The sequence below is a fragment of the Elaeis guineensis genome, chromosome 4 (genome assembly GCF_000442705.2).
Source record: "Elaeis guineensis isolate ETL-2024a chromosome 4, EG11, whole genome shotgun sequence".
NCBI classification, from domain to species: Eukaryota; Viridiplantae; Streptophyta; class Magnoliopsida; order Arecales; family Arecaceae; genus Elaeis; species Elaeis guineensis.
In genome coordinates this window covers 27,859,285-27,882,291 of record NC_025996.2, presented here as the reverse complement: position 1 = coordinate 27,882,291, position 23,007 = coordinate 27,859,285, and the positions used below count along the sequence as shown (strand labels likewise).

At 35.7% G+C, this 23,007-nt stretch overlaps 1 protein-coding gene across 1 annotated transcript in view; it reads right to left on the bottom strand.

The window, feature by feature from the left end:
• LOC105043195 (tyrosine decarboxylase 2) overlaps nt 1-21,900 on the bottom strand; it is a 42,627-nt gene extending 20,727 nt beyond the window's left edge. The window contains 9 exon segments of the mRNA XM_073255974.1: nt 5,751-5,915; nt 7,811-7,870; nt 10,046-10,186; nt 15,667-15,830; nt 19,394-19,609; nt 19,612-19,623; nt 19,789-19,861; nt 21,532-21,652; nt 21,743-21,900. Coding sequence (XP_073112075.1) covers nt 5,751-5,915; nt 7,811-7,870; nt 10,046-10,186; nt 15,667-15,830; nt 19,394-19,609; nt 19,612-19,623; nt 19,789-19,861; nt 21,532-21,652; nt 21,743-21,744 — 954 coding nt within the window. The 5' untranslated portion in view covers nt 21,745-21,900.
• Between the last annotated feature and the right edge of the window lie 1,107 nt (nt 21,901-23,007).

Below are 23,007 nucleotides of genomic sequence, written 5' to 3'. Positions count from 1 at the left end.
GCACCATATCTATATGGATCATAAGGTGACTGCGAGTACTAAGATCCATAATGCGAGGATGATCCAGATACATCCATAGATCCTACTCCACGTGCAGAATCGTCTGCAGCTGCATCGTATGCTGGATGACCTCTAGGAGTCCGTCGTCTATATAAAATCAGCTCTCCATGGTCTCTACCGATTCGTGCACCATGATCCCTATCTTGTGTGGCATGTATAAACTGAGACTCACCAGTGAATCGAATGTCACCCTGTGGCTGTCTCATAAACAGTGATCTCCTGTCCTCTAGTTTTTCTCTGATCATCAGATCCATAACTACTACTAATATCATCATCACTCTCCCTGATCTCCGAATTTGAGGCAGATAGCTCCTGTACTCTCGAGAGTGGTGCACGTGCAACTATCTTTTCTTTTTCCTCCTTGTGCCCCTCTGTGACTGAGTTTCCTGTGATTGGAAGGATGAATGTCTTGTTGCTGACCGTCGACCTCGTCTAAATATTTCTCGCTCAAATCTCTACGAGGATGTATCGGACATCGAATCATGTGATGAATGAGTCCTCTGTGTCCCCTCAAGCTGTGGTTGATCAGCTGAAACCTTATGTGGAATATTTCTTTCTGTCCATTGTCCTGGATCCACCTTAATCTCCCTAACTACCATACTGGCTGGTCGTGAAAGAGACTCCGGCCCATCAAGCTCTGGCTCCTGCTGCTGATCTGCAAGCCATCCGATGATCGGATCATCGTCCTCGTCAGCATAATCATCTAGTGTCGGATCAGTGTACTTCAGTTATATTTCCTCCTGAATGTATTTTAGTCTCAACCTCAGATTGTAGTGAACATATACAAGATCATTGAGGTACTTTTGTGTCAGACGATTTTTCTGTTTGCTGTAGATAAGGGCGAAAGTCGATCAATTACGCTCACAGTCGCTAGCAGAGACCGTCTGAAAAAGAATGCGGACAACCACATCTCTCAAATATTCTACGGATATTCCAAAATAAATCCACCATTCAGCTACAAAAGCAAAATTACATATCAAATTTCATGATATTATTAAACATTTGATGTCAATCTATACTGCTCATTATTGATATGTAATTTACTTGAATTCATCTGCTTTTTGCTTACGACAGCTAATGGGACTCCAAAGCTGTCTGATCCCTCTCTAAACTATTGTCTGTAAAAAGATATATTTATTAAATTTATAAATATATCGTTGAGTACAGATCGAATTTAGTTGAATAATCATATCTGTTTTAAACTAGCATACCCTTTGCAGACACAAAGATGTGATTTCTAGATCGGACATCATCTTATATATCACATTATGAAGAGTAGCAAAAAGCTCGTTATCCATATCTATCGCAGGAATGGTATACTGAAATCTTAGATTCAAATAGTAAGCTGCAGATAAATTCTATAATTGATTAAGTACACTTTTACAAGTATAAAAAAAAAAATTTTAAAGTATTTTTGAATCCATGCTTACCGGCTAGATGCAAATCTCTACCCATCTGATAGTTCCAACGACGCTCAATGATGTTAATGAATTCTTGAGCATGCTTTGGATCATTCTCACTGATCTGTTTTTTTGCCCTCTCCATCATGTAATATAAGAAGCCCATCTGGGGATATCTTTCACTATGCATGATGCGAAGCACCTCGTATAATGGCTTAATAGCCTTCACTATCTTCTTAGTCCGCTATCAAATGACTGACTCGTTACCAAGTTCTCCACATGACTTCCATCAGTGTCGGCCCTCGCATATCCGCTCTCCTGCCACTCCGCACTGACAAACATCTGACATAAGACTGCTTTCTTCTGAAGAAGACTATCAAGTGCTATGTAGTTGGTAGCAAATCGTGTGATACCCGATCTTAAGATCTCCTCCCAGTATACGTCCGCATCAATGAAAAGATCCATGTGTGATTGTAGATGAATCTAGTAACAGTTTGGACAATCTTCACTATCTACTGCACCCTACGAATCTTTTCAATATCCATCAATATAAAATCAATATAATATGCAACACATGGGGCCCAGTATATCTGCAGTCGCTGCTCCATCTATAATTCTCCGACAGTCTTATATTGTGGCCCATTATCTGTGATGGCTTGCACGACATACTGCTTACCTACTGAATCAATCACCTCCTCCATCAGACCAAAGATATATGCAGCATCGTGCATCTTATTTGAAACATCAATTGATTTGTAAAAAAATACTTTTCATCACAGTATGTCAAAAAACTAATGATGCTCCGTCTAGTAGGACCGATCCAACCATCACACATCTCTGTCAGTCCGTATGTGGGCCATTTATTCTTGTAAGAAGCAATTCATCTCTGTAAATCCTTCTTGTTACTGTCAACAAGCTGACCATAGATGTTCTTAGGTCCTAACGGATCTACATCCTGACTGACAGCCTCTATGGCTAAAATGATAGATCGATAGTAAGGATTGCCTGTTGCATTTGCTGGAATATGACTAAAATAAAATCATAATCTAATAGCTCGCCACATATCCTTCTTCTTATCTTTTTCACCATAGTGTTAATCATCTGCTGCTTTGAATTCTTGCTGAAAAAAGTATGTGAATCCAAATCATGGATGATGGCTTCTGCTGAATATCTTTGGAGGATCTCTTCCTACTGCCAAAAGCTCCCAACAAAGATGAAATGATGTGTCTTCTCTCTCTACCATCAGGCTCTCTGACTGAGGTAGTCCTTCTGAACTCGAATTCTCCCCCACCGATCGCAAATCCAAATCTCGATTCGTAGCATGATGGTCCAAATCGCTCCCTATACTTGGCCATCTCCTCTTGCCGGTATTGATCATCCAAGCTCGCCTGAATGGCAGCCTTAATTTGTGCTTCCTCAACATCTGGAGCGGAAGCCTCCTCTGACTCTCTGGAGTGATAAAAAGATGACTCTGCAACTCAACGGTCCACTTTCGTCCTCTTCTACTTTATCCTTTTTTTTGCTGCTTTCGAATCAGCGAAGTATTTTTTCAACTATCGAACCTTCTATGGGCATTTCCGACACATGGACACATCAGGATAACGACCAGTCAGATGCTGCTTCAACCTAGTCATCCCTCCTCTCTTGAACTCTGTGTTACACCATTTGTATTTTCAATGATGCCAAGTCGAGAGCATCTCGCTATGATCCCAATCAATATCACGCTCTAAATCTTTCTTCTTATTCATTTCTGCAAATATAACAAAACATGACAGTTTAATAATTATTAAAAAAATATTATATATAAATTTAAAAAATTCAATAATAATTTTAAAACTTATAAATTCAAAAAAATATGTTATATGCTTGAAATAATATTTTTGAATTAACTAAAATATAATATTAATTTTACATATTTTTTATTTGATAATTTTTTTATTATTTAAATAATTATAAAAATATTTTTTAATTTTAAAATTTTTAAAAAAATTGAAGTTAGATTTAAATAGCTTGAATCATTCTAAACATGATTCTGAATCTCTGATTTTATATTTTTTAAATTTATTATTTTAATTTTTTTTACGAATAAATATATATATTTTTTAAAAAATATATAATTAATGATCCCAACTAACATCACACTCTGAATCTTTTTTCTTACTCATTTCTGCAAGTATAACAAAACACGAACGTTTAAAGTTTAATAATAATTTTAAAACTCATAAATTCAAAAAAATATATTATATGCTTCAAATAATATTTTTGAATTAACTAAAATATAATAATAATTTTATATATTTTTTATTTGATAATATTTTTTATTTTTTAAATAATTATAAAAATATTTTTTAATTTAAAAATTTTTTAAAAAAATCTGAGGTTAGATTCAAGTAGCTTAAATCATTCTGAACATGATTCTGAATCTTTGATTTTATATTTTTTCAAATTTATTTTTTTAATAATTTTTTATGAATAAATATATATATTTAAAAAAATATATAATTAATAAAAATCAATGATTTTAGTATCATTATGTAAATCTTCCAAAGATCTATCATATATGATCAAATCATACCAAAATCATAAAATTTTGACATGATTTTCTCTTATTTTCTTACTTCTTCGTTCTTATCTTTTTTTAGCCATAAAAAATAAAAACTAAAATATTTATTAAAAGAATAATACATTACCTTATTTTTGATCAAAAATCAGCGTCTCCTCGATCCAGTGCTGTAATTTGATGAATTTTTTTTCTCTTTTTTCTAATTTTTTCAGCTCGTGTCGTCGAATGCCTGAGAGCTCGAGAGTTCTCTGAGAGAGCTCTCGGTTTCTCTCAGAAAGAACATCTAGGCTGCCACTAAATGACAGCCCAGGCCCCACTACACCGCCCCACACCCCCCACCCCCACATGGCATTGTCGGTATGGTTCAGTTCAATGCCGAACCGTACCGAACCGAGCCATACTGCCCGATTTTGGGTAGTATGGCTCAAAACTGTGCCGAACCGCACGATTTGGTGCAATTCGGATATTTTTTCAAAAAAAATGGCCGAACCGGATCGACTAGCCACCGGTCCGGTTCAGTACACCCCGTACCGGCCGGTTCGGTCCGGTACGGCATTCCCTGCATCGAATGGAATAAGGGTATTAAAAGAAGCTAGATAACAAAGAGATTGAATTGGCTGGTAGAATATTGGAACTTTGGAAAAAATAGAGAGCTATACTTATGACAATGCGAAGGAAAAAACTAATAAGTTTTCACTTTAAGATAACTTGTCCACGAGAGATCAAATATAAGGCCGAAAGTCCAAGGACAACGAAGTAGTCGCAAATTTTAACATGTAGGGAAAGGTTAAGAATAGAAAGAGTTGGAATAGTAGCACATACAGAAAGAAAAAGAATTTAAATTTAAAAAGAATATAGGATTCATTAGTAGCCACTAAGTTTGTATGAGGAAATATTTATTGTAGCTAGCATTTATATTAATTTTATAATGAAAGACGACCTAGAGGAAAATAAAAGGCAATTTTTTTGAGAAAAAAGGGCTACCAGAAGTTATTCTAAAAGGAAGAATATATGTTACATGTGGGGATGAGTTATATGGGAGATGAGATGTCACATGGCAGATCCAAGGACTAAGGTGCTGAACTATACCTTATTTTAGAGGGTGTAATGAAGGAATTTAAGAAATTAAAGCCTAAAATTTTATTTCCTACAAGTTACAACTAAATTGATGGAACGGTAAGGCATGCAAAAATAAATAAAATACATTGAGAAATATAAGTTTAACCTCAAGTGGACAGCTTTGTACATCAGCATGCCTTTGTATACTTCAAAGCAGAAAAATCAGCTTTTCAAGAACAAATTTCAGTATCACATCAAACTAAAATACAAGCAAACAACAAATCATGAACTAATTTGCTGGTTGGCATGCAGGATATGGCATCATACATATTTCACTAGTGTCTTACCAATATGAAGAACCATTACCCTATTGGCCAGATGCCATGTTTGCATAGTTGTACTTGTGTGTAAACACTAGAACATCATGATGCATACCATACCATTACCAAGATGACATGACAATAGCAAGTGATACCTCAAAGCATCTAAATCACTTCGGCCCTAGAAGGCACTCAGTGCTTTATTATACAATTCTACTACCAATTAAACCATTTCTTGTTCCAGTTGTGTATTGACATCTCAATCAAATTTGACTGCATTGAGCATTAGGTTCATTAAGAAATGTGTACAGTGATCATACATCAGATAAAATTAATTGCATGGCATACCTTTACCCAGAGCAGTGAACAGTCAAAATTTGTAAGAAACCATTTATGTGCATTCATGCCAAATGAATCTGCTTCTTCCACACCATCAATATAGTGACGGTACTCTGGACAAATACATGCACTGCCAGCATATGCAGCATCAACATGAAACCACATGCCATAGGCCTACCATAATCAACAAAATAAGAAGATTTAGCTGGTAATGCATAGATCTTAAATAATGCTTCTATTATCAAGAGTCAATAAAATACTTAAAGTTTGATCAGGTGTTTAAAGTTGTTAGCAACAGCAAAATAAGATATAAAAAGTGAGTTGTTGGCAACAATATAGAATTAAATATACACGACTTGCCAATGCATGGAATCTAGTTATAAGAACTTCTATTTGAGATATCTTGGCATGCTGTAAAACTTATAATGAATCTTATTCCATCTAATAAGATCTCAAAGCATATAAAATATTTCAAGTTTTCCAACACTCTGTGGAAACTTCAGGACATTAGTATGTCACATGCCCAAAGTACCATTATCAGACTTATAATTACTTTGGAAAGGTAATTGAAAAGAAATTTCAACAAATGAAAAAAGAGAAATCCAAGAAGACTTGGGCTTGATGCATAATTACATAAGGTGGTTGGTCACAAACTTGAATGGTGCCATGATATCTGGATGCTGCATGTTTGGTAGTTTTGCATGCACTATAATTGCAAACTTTGAGATTCATGTTAAATCCAACGTTTCAATAGGAAGGTGGCATCATCCTAAATCATCATCAACTACAAAACTAGTGGAATCTGCTCACCACATCAGCAAGCCTAATCTTTGTACAAAACCAGATCACCTCATATCAGGACATGTCTATCTGTATGAAAGCAATACACAATGATATGCACCGCTATTATCAATACAAGATGGCAGACATGGTTTACAGTAGAGTTACTGCCCTTCTACCATGCCAAGAGTCTGGAAACATGGTAATCTTCCCATAAATCATGGTGCCAACATGGGCTGCATGTGTGGCTAAAACCAGTTTGTATTGATGTGTATTATTACACCATAACGACCTCCTACCATAGCTTATTGCAGCAAATATGCTGTATTATGAACCAACATAGCTTGACATGTCGTCAAGTCACATGTCATACAAGCACTATTTTCTAAAAAGGAACAACTGAACAAGCATACTACATTAAATAATAATATTTCTCAATTTCTCTAATATTTTGTTAATTAAAATTAAAATAGAACACAAGGTGATAGCAAAACAGTCAATTTCTATGGGAATGCAATAACATGTGACAGTACTTCTCCCTTTTTTATAATCAAAAGGGCATTGTCTATTCTCTATAATGGTACCACGCAAGAAGGCATCCTCGGATTTCCTTTAAAAAATTACGTGTCAATTCAATAAATTTGCAAGTTACCATCAAATCTAATGCTTGGAAACAAGATTCGCCGTCCCAATACCACACCCTGTACTAGTACCATTCTACTATAGTGTCTGTATATGGTTCAGTACAATACAACTCCACGTACTGAGTGTCAGTGTAGAATAGCACAACATATTGGTTGGGAATCGATATGGTATGATACGCCCAGTATGGTACAGTATCAACTGGTACAGTATCGACTGGTATAGAAAACCTTGCTTGAAAGTCAAAATTTGTGTTTATACTTATATTATAAGCAATTAATCCAAAGGAATTATTAAACAGAGATGAAATTTATATGCGTTTCAGAGTTTGTCATCAATAGATATACAAGAAAATGTCACCTCCCCATAGCAGACTTGCATTTTTCTAATGTTACGCCTTTCCACCAATGTAAATGAATATCAGCATGGAAAGAAAAAAGATATAGAAAAACTTTTTGTGATTGATATAAACTGTAACTGTTATTAATTTTCTAGGAAAGACCTATTTAAATTGAAATTGGAAACTTGCTTAAGAAAGAGGATGCAACAAGATAACTGGATCGACATGGTGCAGGACACATTCTAACATTCCATATGAAGATTTTGACTTCTCCCAGTTGATTTAAATTTGAATTTACTTGTCTTACCTTGGATAACTTACCTAACCCAGACAAAGGATCCACAGCTGCTGAAGATGTAGTGCCAACCTAAAACCCAAAAGTAAGATTATTGAGATACATAATATGAAAAACTGAAGATCAAATCCTAAACAATCTGCATTATGCTAAACTTACAATCTACGACAGGTTGAGTATATGAAAGTCTAATTTTATCAAATTTTTAATAATTTAGCTTATGCACCACTCGGATGAAATAAAGTCCCTAGAACATCTTCCATGTACTTTCCCTTAGATGAGCTTTTTCTGTTACATTCTTATTCAGGAAAGAAACAGTATCCTAAGATTCGCATCCAATTTGCATGTGGATGTGTAATGGCAATACCGAGCTCACACACATTTGCAGTGAAAATGGATATGTATGCAAATATACAAGTATATATGTATATGTATGTATATATGTTTGTGTACAGAAGCAGCTTTAATGTGAGAATAGATATGTGCTGTCATCAAAACATATGGCAGGATACCCAAATCAATAGACACTTGCATCCTGATTGCCATGCCAAAATGCCTAAACATTTTGCAGACTTTTGCTTATGCATCAGGTAATAGCTAAACTATGAACCTTTTTAGTAACAAATTAATGTGCTTCTATTGATGTATGGTGGGGACCATCTAAAGATTCTAAACCACTTCAATTTTGGCACAAAGATGTTTCAAAATACATAGAACAAGCCATTGGTGCAGATCATTGATTTGGATGTTCTAGTATTTATTTTATCTTTATGCTATTCCCCTAACCCAAAATATACATGCAAAAATGAGATGTATGAACCTCCCTATCCACTGGGTATATTGCAACCTTACCCCAGATAGTACCATGCCATTAGAACTATCAATGTGGTACAACTTCATGCATAAGTAAAGGGCCCCCAACACATGATTTTTTCTATATAAACATTTTAGGCCCTATAGATTAGATCCAATCCTTTAAATGTTCATTTCAATCATCGAACTTGGCATTGGATGTTAAGTTTCTCTCTTTTTATCCTGTATGTTAAGCTTTCCTATTTGCACATACGTACATATATATCTGCATATACCAATATGCACATATATATACATGTATGTACATTTATATATAAACATTTCAACATATATGCATCTCTAATTCTCTATTATTATATTGCAAACATCAGGTAACATGAGCTTGGTGACAAAGCTGTGAAACTCCTCATATGTATCAATTCCCATGTCGAGGATGTCATCGTGAGTGTGGATACTGGGCTTGGTGTCACTCTTGAACATCACAGGGAGGCCATAGCAGTCCCAGCTTAAGCAACGACTAATATGGAGGCGAGTCACGGACTGGTAGCAGGTGATGGCATCCTTGATGGTGTTGATGAGGATGTGGCTGTAGATCAACTAATTGCCAATGGTCATGGACCTGTGGCATTCAATTGGATGGCTATAAGATAAATATTGACACCCAATGCCCATTGTGTTCAACACTTGACCCATTCGTTCAGCATCTCATTTCAAGCAAATGCACTCACTAAATTTATTGAGGAGCAAAACCCTCCACAGATCCACCCAACGATACAGAAGATGAAGGCAAAAATAAATCACAAACAATGCCAGTCCCTGAGATTGGTATCTTGATTAAGTTTCTTCAGTAATATTCCCCCAAAAAAATGCATAAATATGTTGAAGTTATTTATAACAGCGGAAAAGACATGTCAAAGATCAAGTTGTCAGATATAATTAAAGAGGCAAAAATTAAGAAGCAGTATCTACATGAGTGTGCCCATAGAGGTTATTGTCCTTCAAGTTTTGTTCGTACTTTCATTTAGTTCACATTACATAATTCAGAATTGCTATTTTTTCAGTAACTTTTATAAATATAAAAATGATGATATTTTTGTTCTCTCCACTTAATTTTTAGTTTTCCTGAGATATCCACTTACACTGGGCATGCACAAAATAAGATAATGAAGATAGAATATTGACATGCTCATAAGCAATTCTTAAGAATTTAATGCCAAGCTAATTAGTTCAAGAATTGCCTTCACCAGCTCTCAACCATCTCAAACTTCACAAGACTATTGGTAAGTTTAGACAAACCTATGACATCAAAGATCTCTTTAGTTTACAAAAAATAATTAATCAAATTGGAGTCCTTCAGGTGAAAAACAGAATTAATCTAAGGAAAAAACAAGAAAAATGTACATATGTAAAGAAAAATTAGTCTGTCTTTCTTACTGTAGCACAAAGAAAAAATGGTATCAAGCCTGCTGATAAGTCATTAGAAATTGCTTCCAAAACTACTTCAGGAGAAAGAGAATAGTTTGAATTTCTATCAGCCTTCAGCACTCTAAAGTTCTCCTGAAAAATCCCTGCAATCTACCATTACAAAAATTTTAAGATGACCAATGTTGACAATTATGACTGTAACTAAGTCATAAGCTACTAATAACCAGCTACTTGAAATGGCAAGTTTATATACATACCAACAATACCATACATGTGTGCATGTGTCCATTACAACAAATGCATCTGAAAAATAGTGTTTCTTTGTGCATAAGGTAGAACACACAACTTTAAAAGAATATGAATGGCTGTACTAAAAACAAAAAATAATATGAATCAAAATTACTAACAAAATACTATATGAGTTTGAGCATAGTGATTTAAGTACAACTAAAATATGAGGAAAAACTTAGTATCTACTCTAAATCCTTAGATATTGCGCAATCTAAACCAAGATTAGTAGATAAATTCATTTGATGGAGAAGAATGGTGCTTTCACTTTTAGATGCACACATTTGAGACAACAGATTATATATCCATGCATGAATGCATAGCACAGACATGTACATAATCATATGCATGCATGCATAAACATAAATGGTCATATATGTATGTTTGTATGTAGATATGTATCTCTATGTGTGTGTGTATGTGTATATGTACGTGCATGTATTTATACATCTATGTATGTTAGTATGTATCTGTGCGCATGTATTACACATGTATATATGTACAAGCATGGGCAGGATGCATCTTCTAGGTATCAAGTGTTAATGAAGGGAAGATAATGCAGAAAACGCCAAATGGTCAAGCAATTATAGAAGCACAGAGTCAATAAAGGCTCAAGCATACCAATTTGCCAAGATGACTTGAAGCCTAGGTGCAAGGCCCAAAGCAAGGCATGTTCCCTAGCATTAAGGTTCGCCGAACCGTCCTAAACCTCAGGGCATTCCGAGCCATTCCAGTGGCAAATTGAAAAAGAGGGCACAACACCGCCAAAGGCCGGCGATGGCCCACTGAGGCCACCGGAGGGCTGCAGAGGGCTCCATGGCTCAATGTCACCCAATAGGGCTTTTAATCGAGAGACAAAGATAGAGAGAGACAAAGTAACAGTACCGAAGGGAGGCACAGCCGGCGAAGATGCTGCTGAAGGGTGTCGGGTGGCTATCGTGACCACCAGGCAGTGGAAAACGCACGGGTAGATCCACGACCACGGAACAAGGATGACCGTCCCTATTCATTTATTGTTTTTTTTAAAAACAATGATGACTAGTGAAGCGATAAATGATTTTATCGGCTTCATTATTTCAGAATTTTTTAAAAAAAAAATCTTAAAAATAGTGAAGCCGACAATGGATGTACCGACTTCACTGTATTCGAGGTTTTATAAAAAAAATCCAATGAAACAAGGGCAATTGCTCTTGTTTCATGCTCGTGGCGCTGCAGGCCGCACTGCGCTGTCTAATGGCTATGGCAGTAAGTCGGAGGCTCTCCAGCACTTCTACCTCTCTTTCTTTCCCTCCTCCCCTCTCTCTATCTCTCTCTCTCTCGATCGAGGATTGACAAATGAAGCGGAGGCCTTGGTAGCTCTTTGAGCGCACCGGCGTCCTACTTGCGGCCATCGCCGATATCTCCTCCAACCACCCCCCTTCTCCCTCCCCCTCCCCTCATTCTCTCTTTTCCTCCTCCCTGGTTCCCTTCTCCTCATGTCAGTTCGCATCGGTCTGGTATGAACCCATGCCAAGATGTATCGCCGGCCGCCGGCCGGCCCACGCACATCCCGATTCCGGATCCGCCTTCCTTGCCTAGCATAGAAAGGTAATATTACATGCATATGCATTAATATATATGTATGTATGTATGCATGCATGTATGTGTGTATGTGTATTATATATCTATGTATATTAGGAGGGACTACGCTAAAGAGGGTATCCATTCCTCTCATGTCCAAAATCAATAATAGAGCATTTAAATCAAAGATCCACATTGTTGATCATGATCTATACCATGAAAAATATCTCAAAACCAAATATCATTTATTTTAGTTGTCTCTAACCTATGCATCATGTAAACACAAAAACATATGGTTTTTGTTGTGTTGGTGTGTTAAAAAAGCATGATAAAGCACTTAAATTGATAATGCACATTATTGATCATGATCTGCACATGTTAAAATATACATACATTAAAAATCAATCAAATTTAATGCTTAGATCATAGCAAAATATAGTTTCATTATCATATTCACTGTTCATTTTTGCACCGACATGATTCATAGGTTAGAGACTACCAAACCATGCAAGCATTTCTAGTGGTAATACACCATGATCAATGTTGTGGATGTTCAATTTAGATGTCCTGTTGTTGATTTTGGAGTTGAGGGGAGTAGATACCCTCTCCTCTCGGTAGGAACGAAGTCCATCTCTCTCAATAGTCAATATATACAAATGTATATGTATATAAACATTTATGTACATATACACATATATGTGTGTGCATCTGAAGGTTTGAAAACTGACTGTACTGTATGATACTCCCTGTACCAAGGCATGCTCAGGGGTATTAAGGGTGTACCATACCCATGGTATTCCAAAGCTTGGATAAACCATGAGTAGATACAAGGAGATATCACAGTACTTGCCATACCAAGATGTGACCAATACACCCTCATACCATGGGATTTCAAACCTTGGTATGTATACATATATCATATGCATAAATACCAAAAAAAAGAAACACAATATCCACAAAAAATGCATACAACCATACAAGCACCTAATAACTTCAACAACACCAATAAATAGGCACATAGTCGCACATAATAGCACCTAAATAACTTCAGCCGCACCTACCAGACTGCACACATATATCATTGCATGATTACAATACACTCACACAAACACAAAAAAAACACATTCCCGAGCGCATATATCAGAATCCAGAGATCCAGCATTGATAATCAAAGTGAGGCCACTCATATCATGCAGCTCAAGGTCCAAACATCCTCATCCAGGGATTTAAATACCGATCCCATACTGGCTACAAGCATTCCATACTAGTTGAGTATAGTACCAATATGGCATTGACGCTTGGTACAACCCCATACCAATACATGGTGCAGGTGTTGTGCTAACTCCAGCATTATACCATGTGTCAATATAGGCATGTGGCATGTGCTATATCCAAGGTTTTAAAAACAGATACTGAAGGTGGTACTCTTTTTCTTTTTACTGGACTGGTATAGAACCAGTTCGTCTTGTACCAATGCACAGGAAGAGGTAGTGTCTCATCTCATACTGAGATGCAGAAAAGTCCAGTTTTCAAAGTAGTTACTTCTTTCTAATACTATAAGTAAAATATTTGTCTCCTTTGAGCATGACATTTCCTCACTTCATTGGTTAAAAAAGGGACCTGTGCTCAGATTTGGATCCCATATGCCCCCTCACAGAAAATATATTTATATCCTCATGATATGTATACATATATTTTTCCACAAAAAGCTATTATATGATTATATCCTTAAATTAGTATGTATAAATTGAATATTTTTGTTCAAGAAATTAGTACATTCATGTCACCCACAAAAAAAGTTTTGATGACATACCCTTTTCTTCTGAAATAATATGTATACCTTTTTGACATGAAACTGTCATGACATACAGAAATTAGTAAATAATAACTTAACTATGAATAATTGCTATAGTCACCTTATTTAAAAATTTATCCAAACAAAATAATAATAAAAAAAATAAGTTTAATGATCCATCTAAATAGTAAAAAAAATAATTTTATTAATAGAAATAACCCATCTGGAGAAACATATTTCACATAACTTTAATGATAAGCCACAGAAGCTCTTAGAAGAAATATTTTTCCAGATGGCAAACAAATTTGAAAACATGCAAAAACTTTAAATGCATCCCAGCAAAAATAATTTTAATGGGTCATCCAAAATTCCAAACAGTATAATTCATCAAAATAGTGAAAAATGTTTATTATAATTTAATGATGGCACACGTAAAGCTATTGGCAAAAATAAAATTTTTCCATGTGGGAACATAAAATCAATCAAAATTGTTGTTATTTAGATTCAAACCCATGTGTTTCCATAGAAAACAAAAACCTCCAGCCATGAGCATAGAGTCCCATTCTGTAATATATGTGTATTCATGCACTAAACCCTTTACTACTCCCCTCCTCCAGTCTGCTCCCCTACCATCCTCCCATCTGCTTCACTCCACCATCCCAATCTGATGAGTCGATGCCCTCTGCCAGCATCCTGACATCATCACAACTACCCCCTCCATGGAGAACATCTCCCTGATCCCTCCTCCTCTCATGAATTTTTTTTTTAAATTGAGCCCCATCAGGATGCTCTTTGAACCAGTCTCAATATCAACCAATCCTGATCTATTTCGACCAAGATACATAATCCATTTTACTAGCCATACTGAGCCTTGTACCCGCTTGGTACAGGCCTGACCCAGCTAGGAAGCCTCGTTTTTGGGATTTTGGTGATTGAGAGGCATCCTGGTGCCAAAATCCTACCAGAATGGTAGGGCACTGATTGTACCATCCTGTTTCAGCATTACTTAAAACCTGGGCTTTGTCATACCATAATAGCGCTGTTAGACCTAAAACCTTGTGCACATCTAATAAGTACATGTCCTCCTTTTCTTCTTATTTTCATTTCTATTTTCATTTCATAGATACAAATAAGAAACAACCCCATATTTGAGTTGGATAAAATTAATTAAAAATTCAAACTCCTCAAGAATTGATGAAAGTACTCCTCAAGAATGAAGTTATTTATTAGCTCTAAAGCAAATTCCAAGTTTTTGGCATCAAATCAAAATTTTACCTTTAATGCTGAGGTATTTCTCAGATCCTAAGATATTATAGATTATATTACATTCAAATGTTGTTAACCAGCAAAAGAAGTATTATACATTAGTCAGCAAGGCAAGCCACTGAAAATGATAGAAACAATACTTGGTATTTCAATAAACCAATTATTTTTCAAATTTTGCACACATACATATCTACGTATATATCTATGCATAAGGTGGGTTATTGCAGTGACCTAAATACACACACAACATGCATGCTCACAAGAGCACCCATTTTTCACACCTTAAAACCTTAGTGAGGCATGCATAAGGTGCACCTCTTGAGCTTCTTCATAAGGTCGCCTCGCCTTGAGGTAGGCAAGGCATTGAGGTTGCACTTTGTGCCTCAGGCATGCCTTAGACACAACTTCAACAACATTGTGAAGCAAATGAAGCATCAACAAAAAAACATCATTAGGTGTGTTTTGGCAACAGGAAATGAAAGAGAAACTAAACAATTTTTTATGAACTTATGACTGATATAAGAATAGACAACACATAACAATTTAGACACGTGCATCTTCACAGAGAAATATAGGGCAATTAATTTGTCAAAAATAATCTTAAGGTTCCTGTGTGCTTTGAATTCATTTTGTGAGAAAAGGAAAAGGTTTAGTTTAATTTTTGTTACCAGAACATTTATGGTATACTTCCAAGATATACCGTCGCATCATATTTACATACCTGGCATGCCTTTTGCAAAGCAGAGTGTGTTTGATCAGAAGCATAAACTACCAATTTTTCGAGAGACTTTTTCCCAACCTTCCTCAAAGTTTTATCGCGGGCAGCCAACAAGACAACAAGAACTGCTTCACTAGCTGTGCCTTGTATGACTCCCCCACCCTGCCCTGCGAAATGCTCCTCATGGATCAATGCCACATGCCACAGATTATTGAAAATGATCAGAAGATATTTAACTAAAGACATAATCAGGTAAACATAATCAGCATGCAATCATTATGCCCTATGTGAATAAAATAGTCATTTGTGGTGAGAATAATCTTGCTATAAAAGCTAACTCTGTATAGGATGTCTAAATTCTTAAACATAGTTTTATAGCCTTGAAGGAGCTCAATACGCCGGGATTCTCATGTCCCTGAGGATGCAATTCTCAACTCTATACTGGATGCTGATGATATTGCACCCGACAAAGCTAAATGGACAACAACAATAGCCCACCTTAATCACATGCAATGATACCATGTCCTGTAATATTGCTCTAAAAATTTAAAACATGTGCTGTTGGAACTCTGAGCCATCATAAAATAATTCAATGATTAATATCCTCCTTTTCATTGATATGAGATGTGGCCTGGTTGGGATGATGAAAAAGCCAATAAAGATTTTCAGAATAAGGTGTTCTATTTACAAGATTATGGTCATGGCTGTTACCCTATTCATACAATAAACGGGAAATATTGTTATTACTATGAAAAGTGTTTATACATGTTTCTATTTGATCACCGACCAAGTGTATGAACACTTCGACTATTTGGTCAATACTAGACATTATGTGTTCTTTCATGATTATGTTATCAAGAGTTGAACTACATTAACTATTTATAATGTACATCAGTTTTTAGAACAAACATATTTTTGCAGTTGCTCACATTAAGCACTCAGAGTTTGATTCTCTGAGACTTGTAACCCCTTGATACTTTGCATAGAGATTTCCCCCTCTGAAGGCATTCTCTCATAGATGTAAAACAGTGCGATCAAGCATAGAAATACAAACAAGTTAAGCCAACTCAAGATGAAGTATCCTTCTAATTGGGTAGTCCTAGGGTTAAGGCAGTTGGAATCACTTATAAAACTTCAGCTTATAACTCAAACCATTTATGATCCCTAACTTTGGATGGGAGGTGTCTAGATAAATCCATGACTACTTCCGCATGTTCCTTACACAAATTCTTCCACACCGACAACATCACATTTCTCCTCATCCATTTGGATTTATAACATAAAGTATATTCTCAGAATAGAGACCAGATATAGATGGTGAGGGAAAAAATGCAGCAAGGTCATGGAGAAGGAATAATTTTTGCTTTTATAAATCCTGTTATCAAACACGGAGTCTCACACTCGATTCTCATATGTTTGGAAGAGCTTAATCTTCTTCAACCTCCACATCAGTGGACGTGAGCTAGCTGACAGTTTTAATAGAGAAATAACTAAGCCCTTAGATAGACCCCAAAGGAAAGAGAATAAACACTTCAGAGAAAGCTTGTTTGTAAGTAATCTGGTCAAATGTGATATTTCAAGCTTCAAGCATGCCAGCATACACACACATGCGAGCACAGAAGAGAGGACAAAATGAAGCACACTTACCACATTCGGGTTTGGATTTTACAGATCCTCATCACTCATCAGTGTCAGTTTCTTGGATAGTCCATGTAATACATTATATACAACTCCTGATTTTTGTCCACCAGACAAATCAATTTGATTTCTTGTTGTAATTAGAAGTGTCTTCACTGTCCAACAGATCCAGTTGAGAAGATTGACTAATCCAGGATTCATTTTCCCATTCAACAGCCCATGTGGTAAAAATACTTGTATTTTTGACAGCATAAGGAAGATAAATACTAAAACCTAGAAGTGGGACAACAAGCAGGAGACATAACCATCTAAAGCTAGAAATAGGATGCTAGGAGCATGGTGGAGAGATAAGGGGCAAAAGCAAGGCTCTTTCACATGCAGTATAACCAAGGCAGCCTATGGAGCAAAGAAGAGTGCATTGTAGCCACCCACATATATGCTAAAGGTCAGTTAAAAATAGCTATACTAACAAATACTAGCAATGACAAAAGAAAATTAAAAAACTGAATATTCCCATACTCCCATCACTTGATTTTACTTGACCCAGAACATCTAACTCACAGAGAATTCAGTACAGCTGAAAATTAGTCAAAACACATAGTTTTTCATTTTCTCATCCTAAATTTTAATTACACTACATCATACAGTTACTTTTGCTAAGAAAATATTGATTTCATTGCAATGTTGTTAATATGGCAAATGGGTACAATAGAAGTTTCCAAAATCTAATTGAGGTATCATAATATCATAACATAGAATCAGGCATATGCACCAGAATTTTAAAATTTATTTCACCCATGTTCCCAAGAATTTCAATAGACATACAAAGCTTCACATTAACAGACTATCATCATCTACTTTGCAAACTTATCCATTTCATCATATAGAGTTCTTCTAGTCCTCATCTCATCAACAAACACTCATCATCTATGAAGCATACATCGCAATAAGATCAACATTAATGGCATTGCGACTGGTAGAAAGAGATAGGAGCTTAATGGTGATCCTTGATATGGGTCCACAGTGACTGGATATCAATTTGTTTATCCAGAACCAATGCTGAAACTTAATAAAAAAAACTATATGCTTTCTCCAATTCCAGAAAGTTATCTTAAAGTTTAGGCACATATAATGATTTATGAATGTACCAGAAACTAAATTTACTGCAAAAGTCTGCCCAAACATTACTTTTAATCATGATTTGTTAACTTTAACATAATAAAAAAGCATCTGTTAACTTTATTGTATGCTTTCTCCAATCCCACAAAGCTCATAAGCAGGTTTTTTTATCATCTATATACTTTTTTAGTAATTTTATAAGCAAACTAACAAAGCAACATCCATGTCATCCAATATTAACCTTCCTAAAGTAAAGGTCTTGAAAATCATTTGCCCTTTCCTTATCTGTGTTCCATCATCTTTTGATCTTTTCCATATCTCACTTGTATGGCTCATCGCTGTGATTCCACTGTCTTCAGCGAAATTTTGAAAATCATCTCTGTTTGTGTATTTAGGTACATAAATCTAAAACAAGAAATTGTCCATGCAACATATCAAGATGAAAAAGGTGCCACCTTCCCCCCCTTAGGTGGGAGGGTCCAATCCCAGGCATCACCCCGCACTTTTGCGCCCTTGTTTCCAGGGATTTCCATGCAAGGTTCGATCAAAAAAAAAAAAAGAAAAAAAGAAAGAAAGAAAATGAAAACAAGTCAATAAATGCTAATAATGAATCACTACTCTTGCATGTGTTAGCTCAATAAACAAGGTCCATATGATTGTATCTAAAATTTATTTATGATTAAAGAGTAAGCTCAACTTCACTTTATTCTAGAATAAGAGTGCCATTAAATGACACTGATTTCAATAAACTCCAACTAATTCCTTCAAGAATGTTTTCTACCTTTAACCAGAGAGCACATGTGGAAACCATTCAGGTGATGCAAAGTCATATGCATAACTTACCAAAACAGAAGGTGGATAAATGTCAGGGCATACCAATAAAAATATAACTGCACTCAAATATATTGGCATTGACATGACATATGCTTGAAAATTTTCCAACTGATTAATCTACAGTTATCTCAACTCTTACCTGCTGAAAGGAACTGGTTGGGTAGCTTCAGCATTTTAGCGAGCCAATCTAAAACAATCACTTCAAGTTCTGTTGCAGCTGGAGAAGTTACCCAACTGAAACCCACAATATTAAAACCAGCACTGAGCATCTCTCCTAAGAATCCTGCGGTGCTGCTATTAGAGGGATAGTAGGCAAAATAATCGGGGCTCTGCCAATGGGTTATGCCTGGTATTATTTCTGACGGATATCTGCACATAAATTTATTTGCATAATGGTGCTGAAGGACTTGGATCAACAACTTGCAACAGCACAGTAAAGAAAAGCATTATATCATAAAAACAGTTCCTAGTAAGGGTTTAGATTTCTCAATAGAACCAAAATGAAGCAACAAAAGTCCAGATAAGAATTTTCACCGTCAAAGACATCTTGCAAACTTTCAGGATGATTAGGAGCTGAATCTGGCAGAAGCTCCTTGAGATACCCAGGCTGCAGAAAAGATCAGAATCAGATACCATGCCGCATATAATGACTTATGGATAAACAATAATTTAAAAAAAAAAAAAAAGTTAAGCAAGTCCCAAACTAAGAGGTTGTTAAAGTTAACAAATCATGATTTAAAATAATGTTTGGGCAGACTTTTGCAGTTAATTTAGTTTGAAGCCTCAGCTCTTCTAACTAAAGCTGCATTCCATATGTTTGTTTTAGTTTGACTAATTATTTGTTAGTTACTTCATTTTACTGATCATTAGACACTGGTCCTACAAGAGGAAATATCATGTGAAGAATGAGGAGGTCCAAGAAGAGGGAGAAGATGAAAATATGCAAAGATCATGCCTACATGCAGGATCAATGGAACAAGGCAAATGCAACATTCATTGTTTGAAACCTCTTCTGCCTCTACTTGAATCCTAACTAAAGTTAGACCCCAAAAGAGTCCAGAATTCATTAAAAACATGCTCTCCCTAGTCAATAAAACAAATCATGGCTCATTATGCACGTCAACAATGGCTCTAGCTTTTGAACCATATAGTTATATGTTGACTAAATTCCATTTCAAAGTTGCTTGATAAACTATGCATATCAAAACAGTAAGTTAGCAAATGATAACAAAGGATTTTCCTCAAATAAACATGTAAAGGTTACACGAGGAGCATTGGAGGTTTCAGGTTTTGTAGTACTTTTACATTATTGAATCAGCATTTACATTTTTATCAGATTGAAGATTTCACTCAGTGATCAGTTTTATTCCAAGTGGTTTCATCAACGTGATCCTTCTCATAGTTAATGCATCTTCATAGATCATTCTTTCCTTCATGTTGTAAATTCTTAAAATGAATCTAACTACATTTCAGTAAGTCACAGAATTCCAGATAAAATGAGCAAAATGCATTGCAGAAATCAAGATCTGTTTCAAACTAGGCAGACCATTATCAGCTAAGAAAATAAAGAAATAACCTCAAATCCATTTCACAGAAAAATTAAAGAAAAAGGGACTAAAAAAATAAAAAATACCATAATTCTTTCCCCTTACACTCAGTTTTCTGAACCATCAAGAATTCTATTTCATCAACAATTGCAGAGTGCAAATTCACACAACAAATAAGAGAAACGAAAATTCACCACCAAGTATACATGTCTTGAATATCAAGGTCCGACATGAAAAACAAGAATATTTGCTAAACAGATACAATCTTGACAGTCTTTTGAGGTTTATAAACCAAAAGATTTAACAAATAGCCGTGCACATCAAGAATTAGCAAAAACCTTCACCGAACAAAATCAAAAACGTAGAAATGCTTTAAAAAAAAAAAAAGAAAAAGTTAAAAAACAATAAAAACGCATAACTCTTTCCACTTACTCTCATTTTTCCGAAACATCAAGAATTCTATTTCATCGGCAAAGGCAGAGTGCAAATTCACATAGGACAGAAAAGAAACGAAAATTCACCACAAGCATACGTTTCTTGAATATCAAGGTCCGATATGAAAAACAAGAATGGTTGCTAAAAAAATACAATCCTGACAGCCTTTTGAGGATTACAAACTAAAGATTTAACAACTAGCCGTGCACATCAAGAATTGGCGAAACCCTTCACCGAACAAAATCAAGAACGTAGCAATGCTTTAATAAAAAAAAAGGAAAGAAATGTTGAATACCTTGACTTGGCTGAGAACCGGAAAGGACTCGATGCTTTTGTAGTAATCGGCGATGAAATCAACCATCTTATGGCCGTACTCCCTCAGCTGCTCCGCGTCCATTGGCTTCAAAGTATTCTCCCTTCAAGTAGAACAAGAAGAAGCCCAGAATAACGTCAGAAGGAGAATCGAGTGGAAGAAAGATTCAGTGAAGGAAATAATTGATCCTTACATCGGAAAAATACGGCTATGGATTCGGCCAAGAACGAAGGGAGTAGAGAAGCAGAGGGTGAGCGGGTGGAGCGGAAGAGACGAGGAAGCATGTATTTATATTGAACTGGAGGGAGGGCCGGCTCCAAACTGGACCCTTTATTTTATCCGCGGAAATGCTGAGGCCCGTGACTCGTGAGGCGGGCACGGGGGAGGGCGTATTTGTTGGGGTTCGAGTTGTATCGTGTGAAAGAATGATTAATGTTCTCTCGCGACGTCAACCGTTGGATAGATCGCAAAGCATCTGTTGCGCGATCCAACGGTTGACCTCCCGAAAGAAGGTGAATCACTCTTTCGCGCGAAAGATGCAACCTAACCCGATTGCTCATGCTTTCATATTTAAAATCTAAAAAAATTAAATACAGTTATTTATTTATGTTAAATTGATAAAGAGTTTTTTTCTGTGTTAAAAGGGGATTGCCGTTATAGTAATAAGCTAGGCGCAAAGGATGCAGAATTTTTTTTTTTTTTTTTGGTAACCAAGGGGCGATTCTTAAACTCCTCTGGATTTTCACAAACATATCGATTAGTATAATCATTTGGAGGTTTCGTCAATAGTCTTTAAAATATTTTTACTTCTATTTAAAATTTATTTAGTTAGAAAAAATTCGATTCTACAGTAGAAATAGAAATGAGCGACTGCTATTTCACCTTAACATTCAAAGATAGTTTCATTTTCATTTCAATTCTGACTTTTCAATCGAATAGGAATGTCTCGATCTTCTATACTCTAATCTAAATTCTCATGTGTATTCAAATTTTATTTAAATTTCAATTTCGATTTCAATCGGAATCAAACATGTCAGAAATATAAAAATTTCAAATCTCATTCCAATCCATTTTTATTCTGGATACGAACCAAATGTACCCGTAATTAATTTATCAAAATGGAAGTCAAAATGATAGTGATTGACATGTGGCCACATTCTTGGTCCATTGCAATGGAGAATTTTAACACCATTTTACTAATTCCTATTCCAGTAAATGCCACTTGAATTTAACAAGGGCATACATATAGATCATTTAGCCTCCTTTTCTTTTCCCTTTTTCTTTTTCTTCCTTCTTCTTCTTTTTGCATTGCTATTACTTGCTGAGCCAGGTCACTAGTTTTAGCAGATAGGCAAGTAACAACCCATGGAATTGGTAGCGATCCGACCTTGCAATTCACAGAAAAATCATCCATCCATAGAAAGCAGCAATAGTAAGTTCAACACAAATCAAACCCCA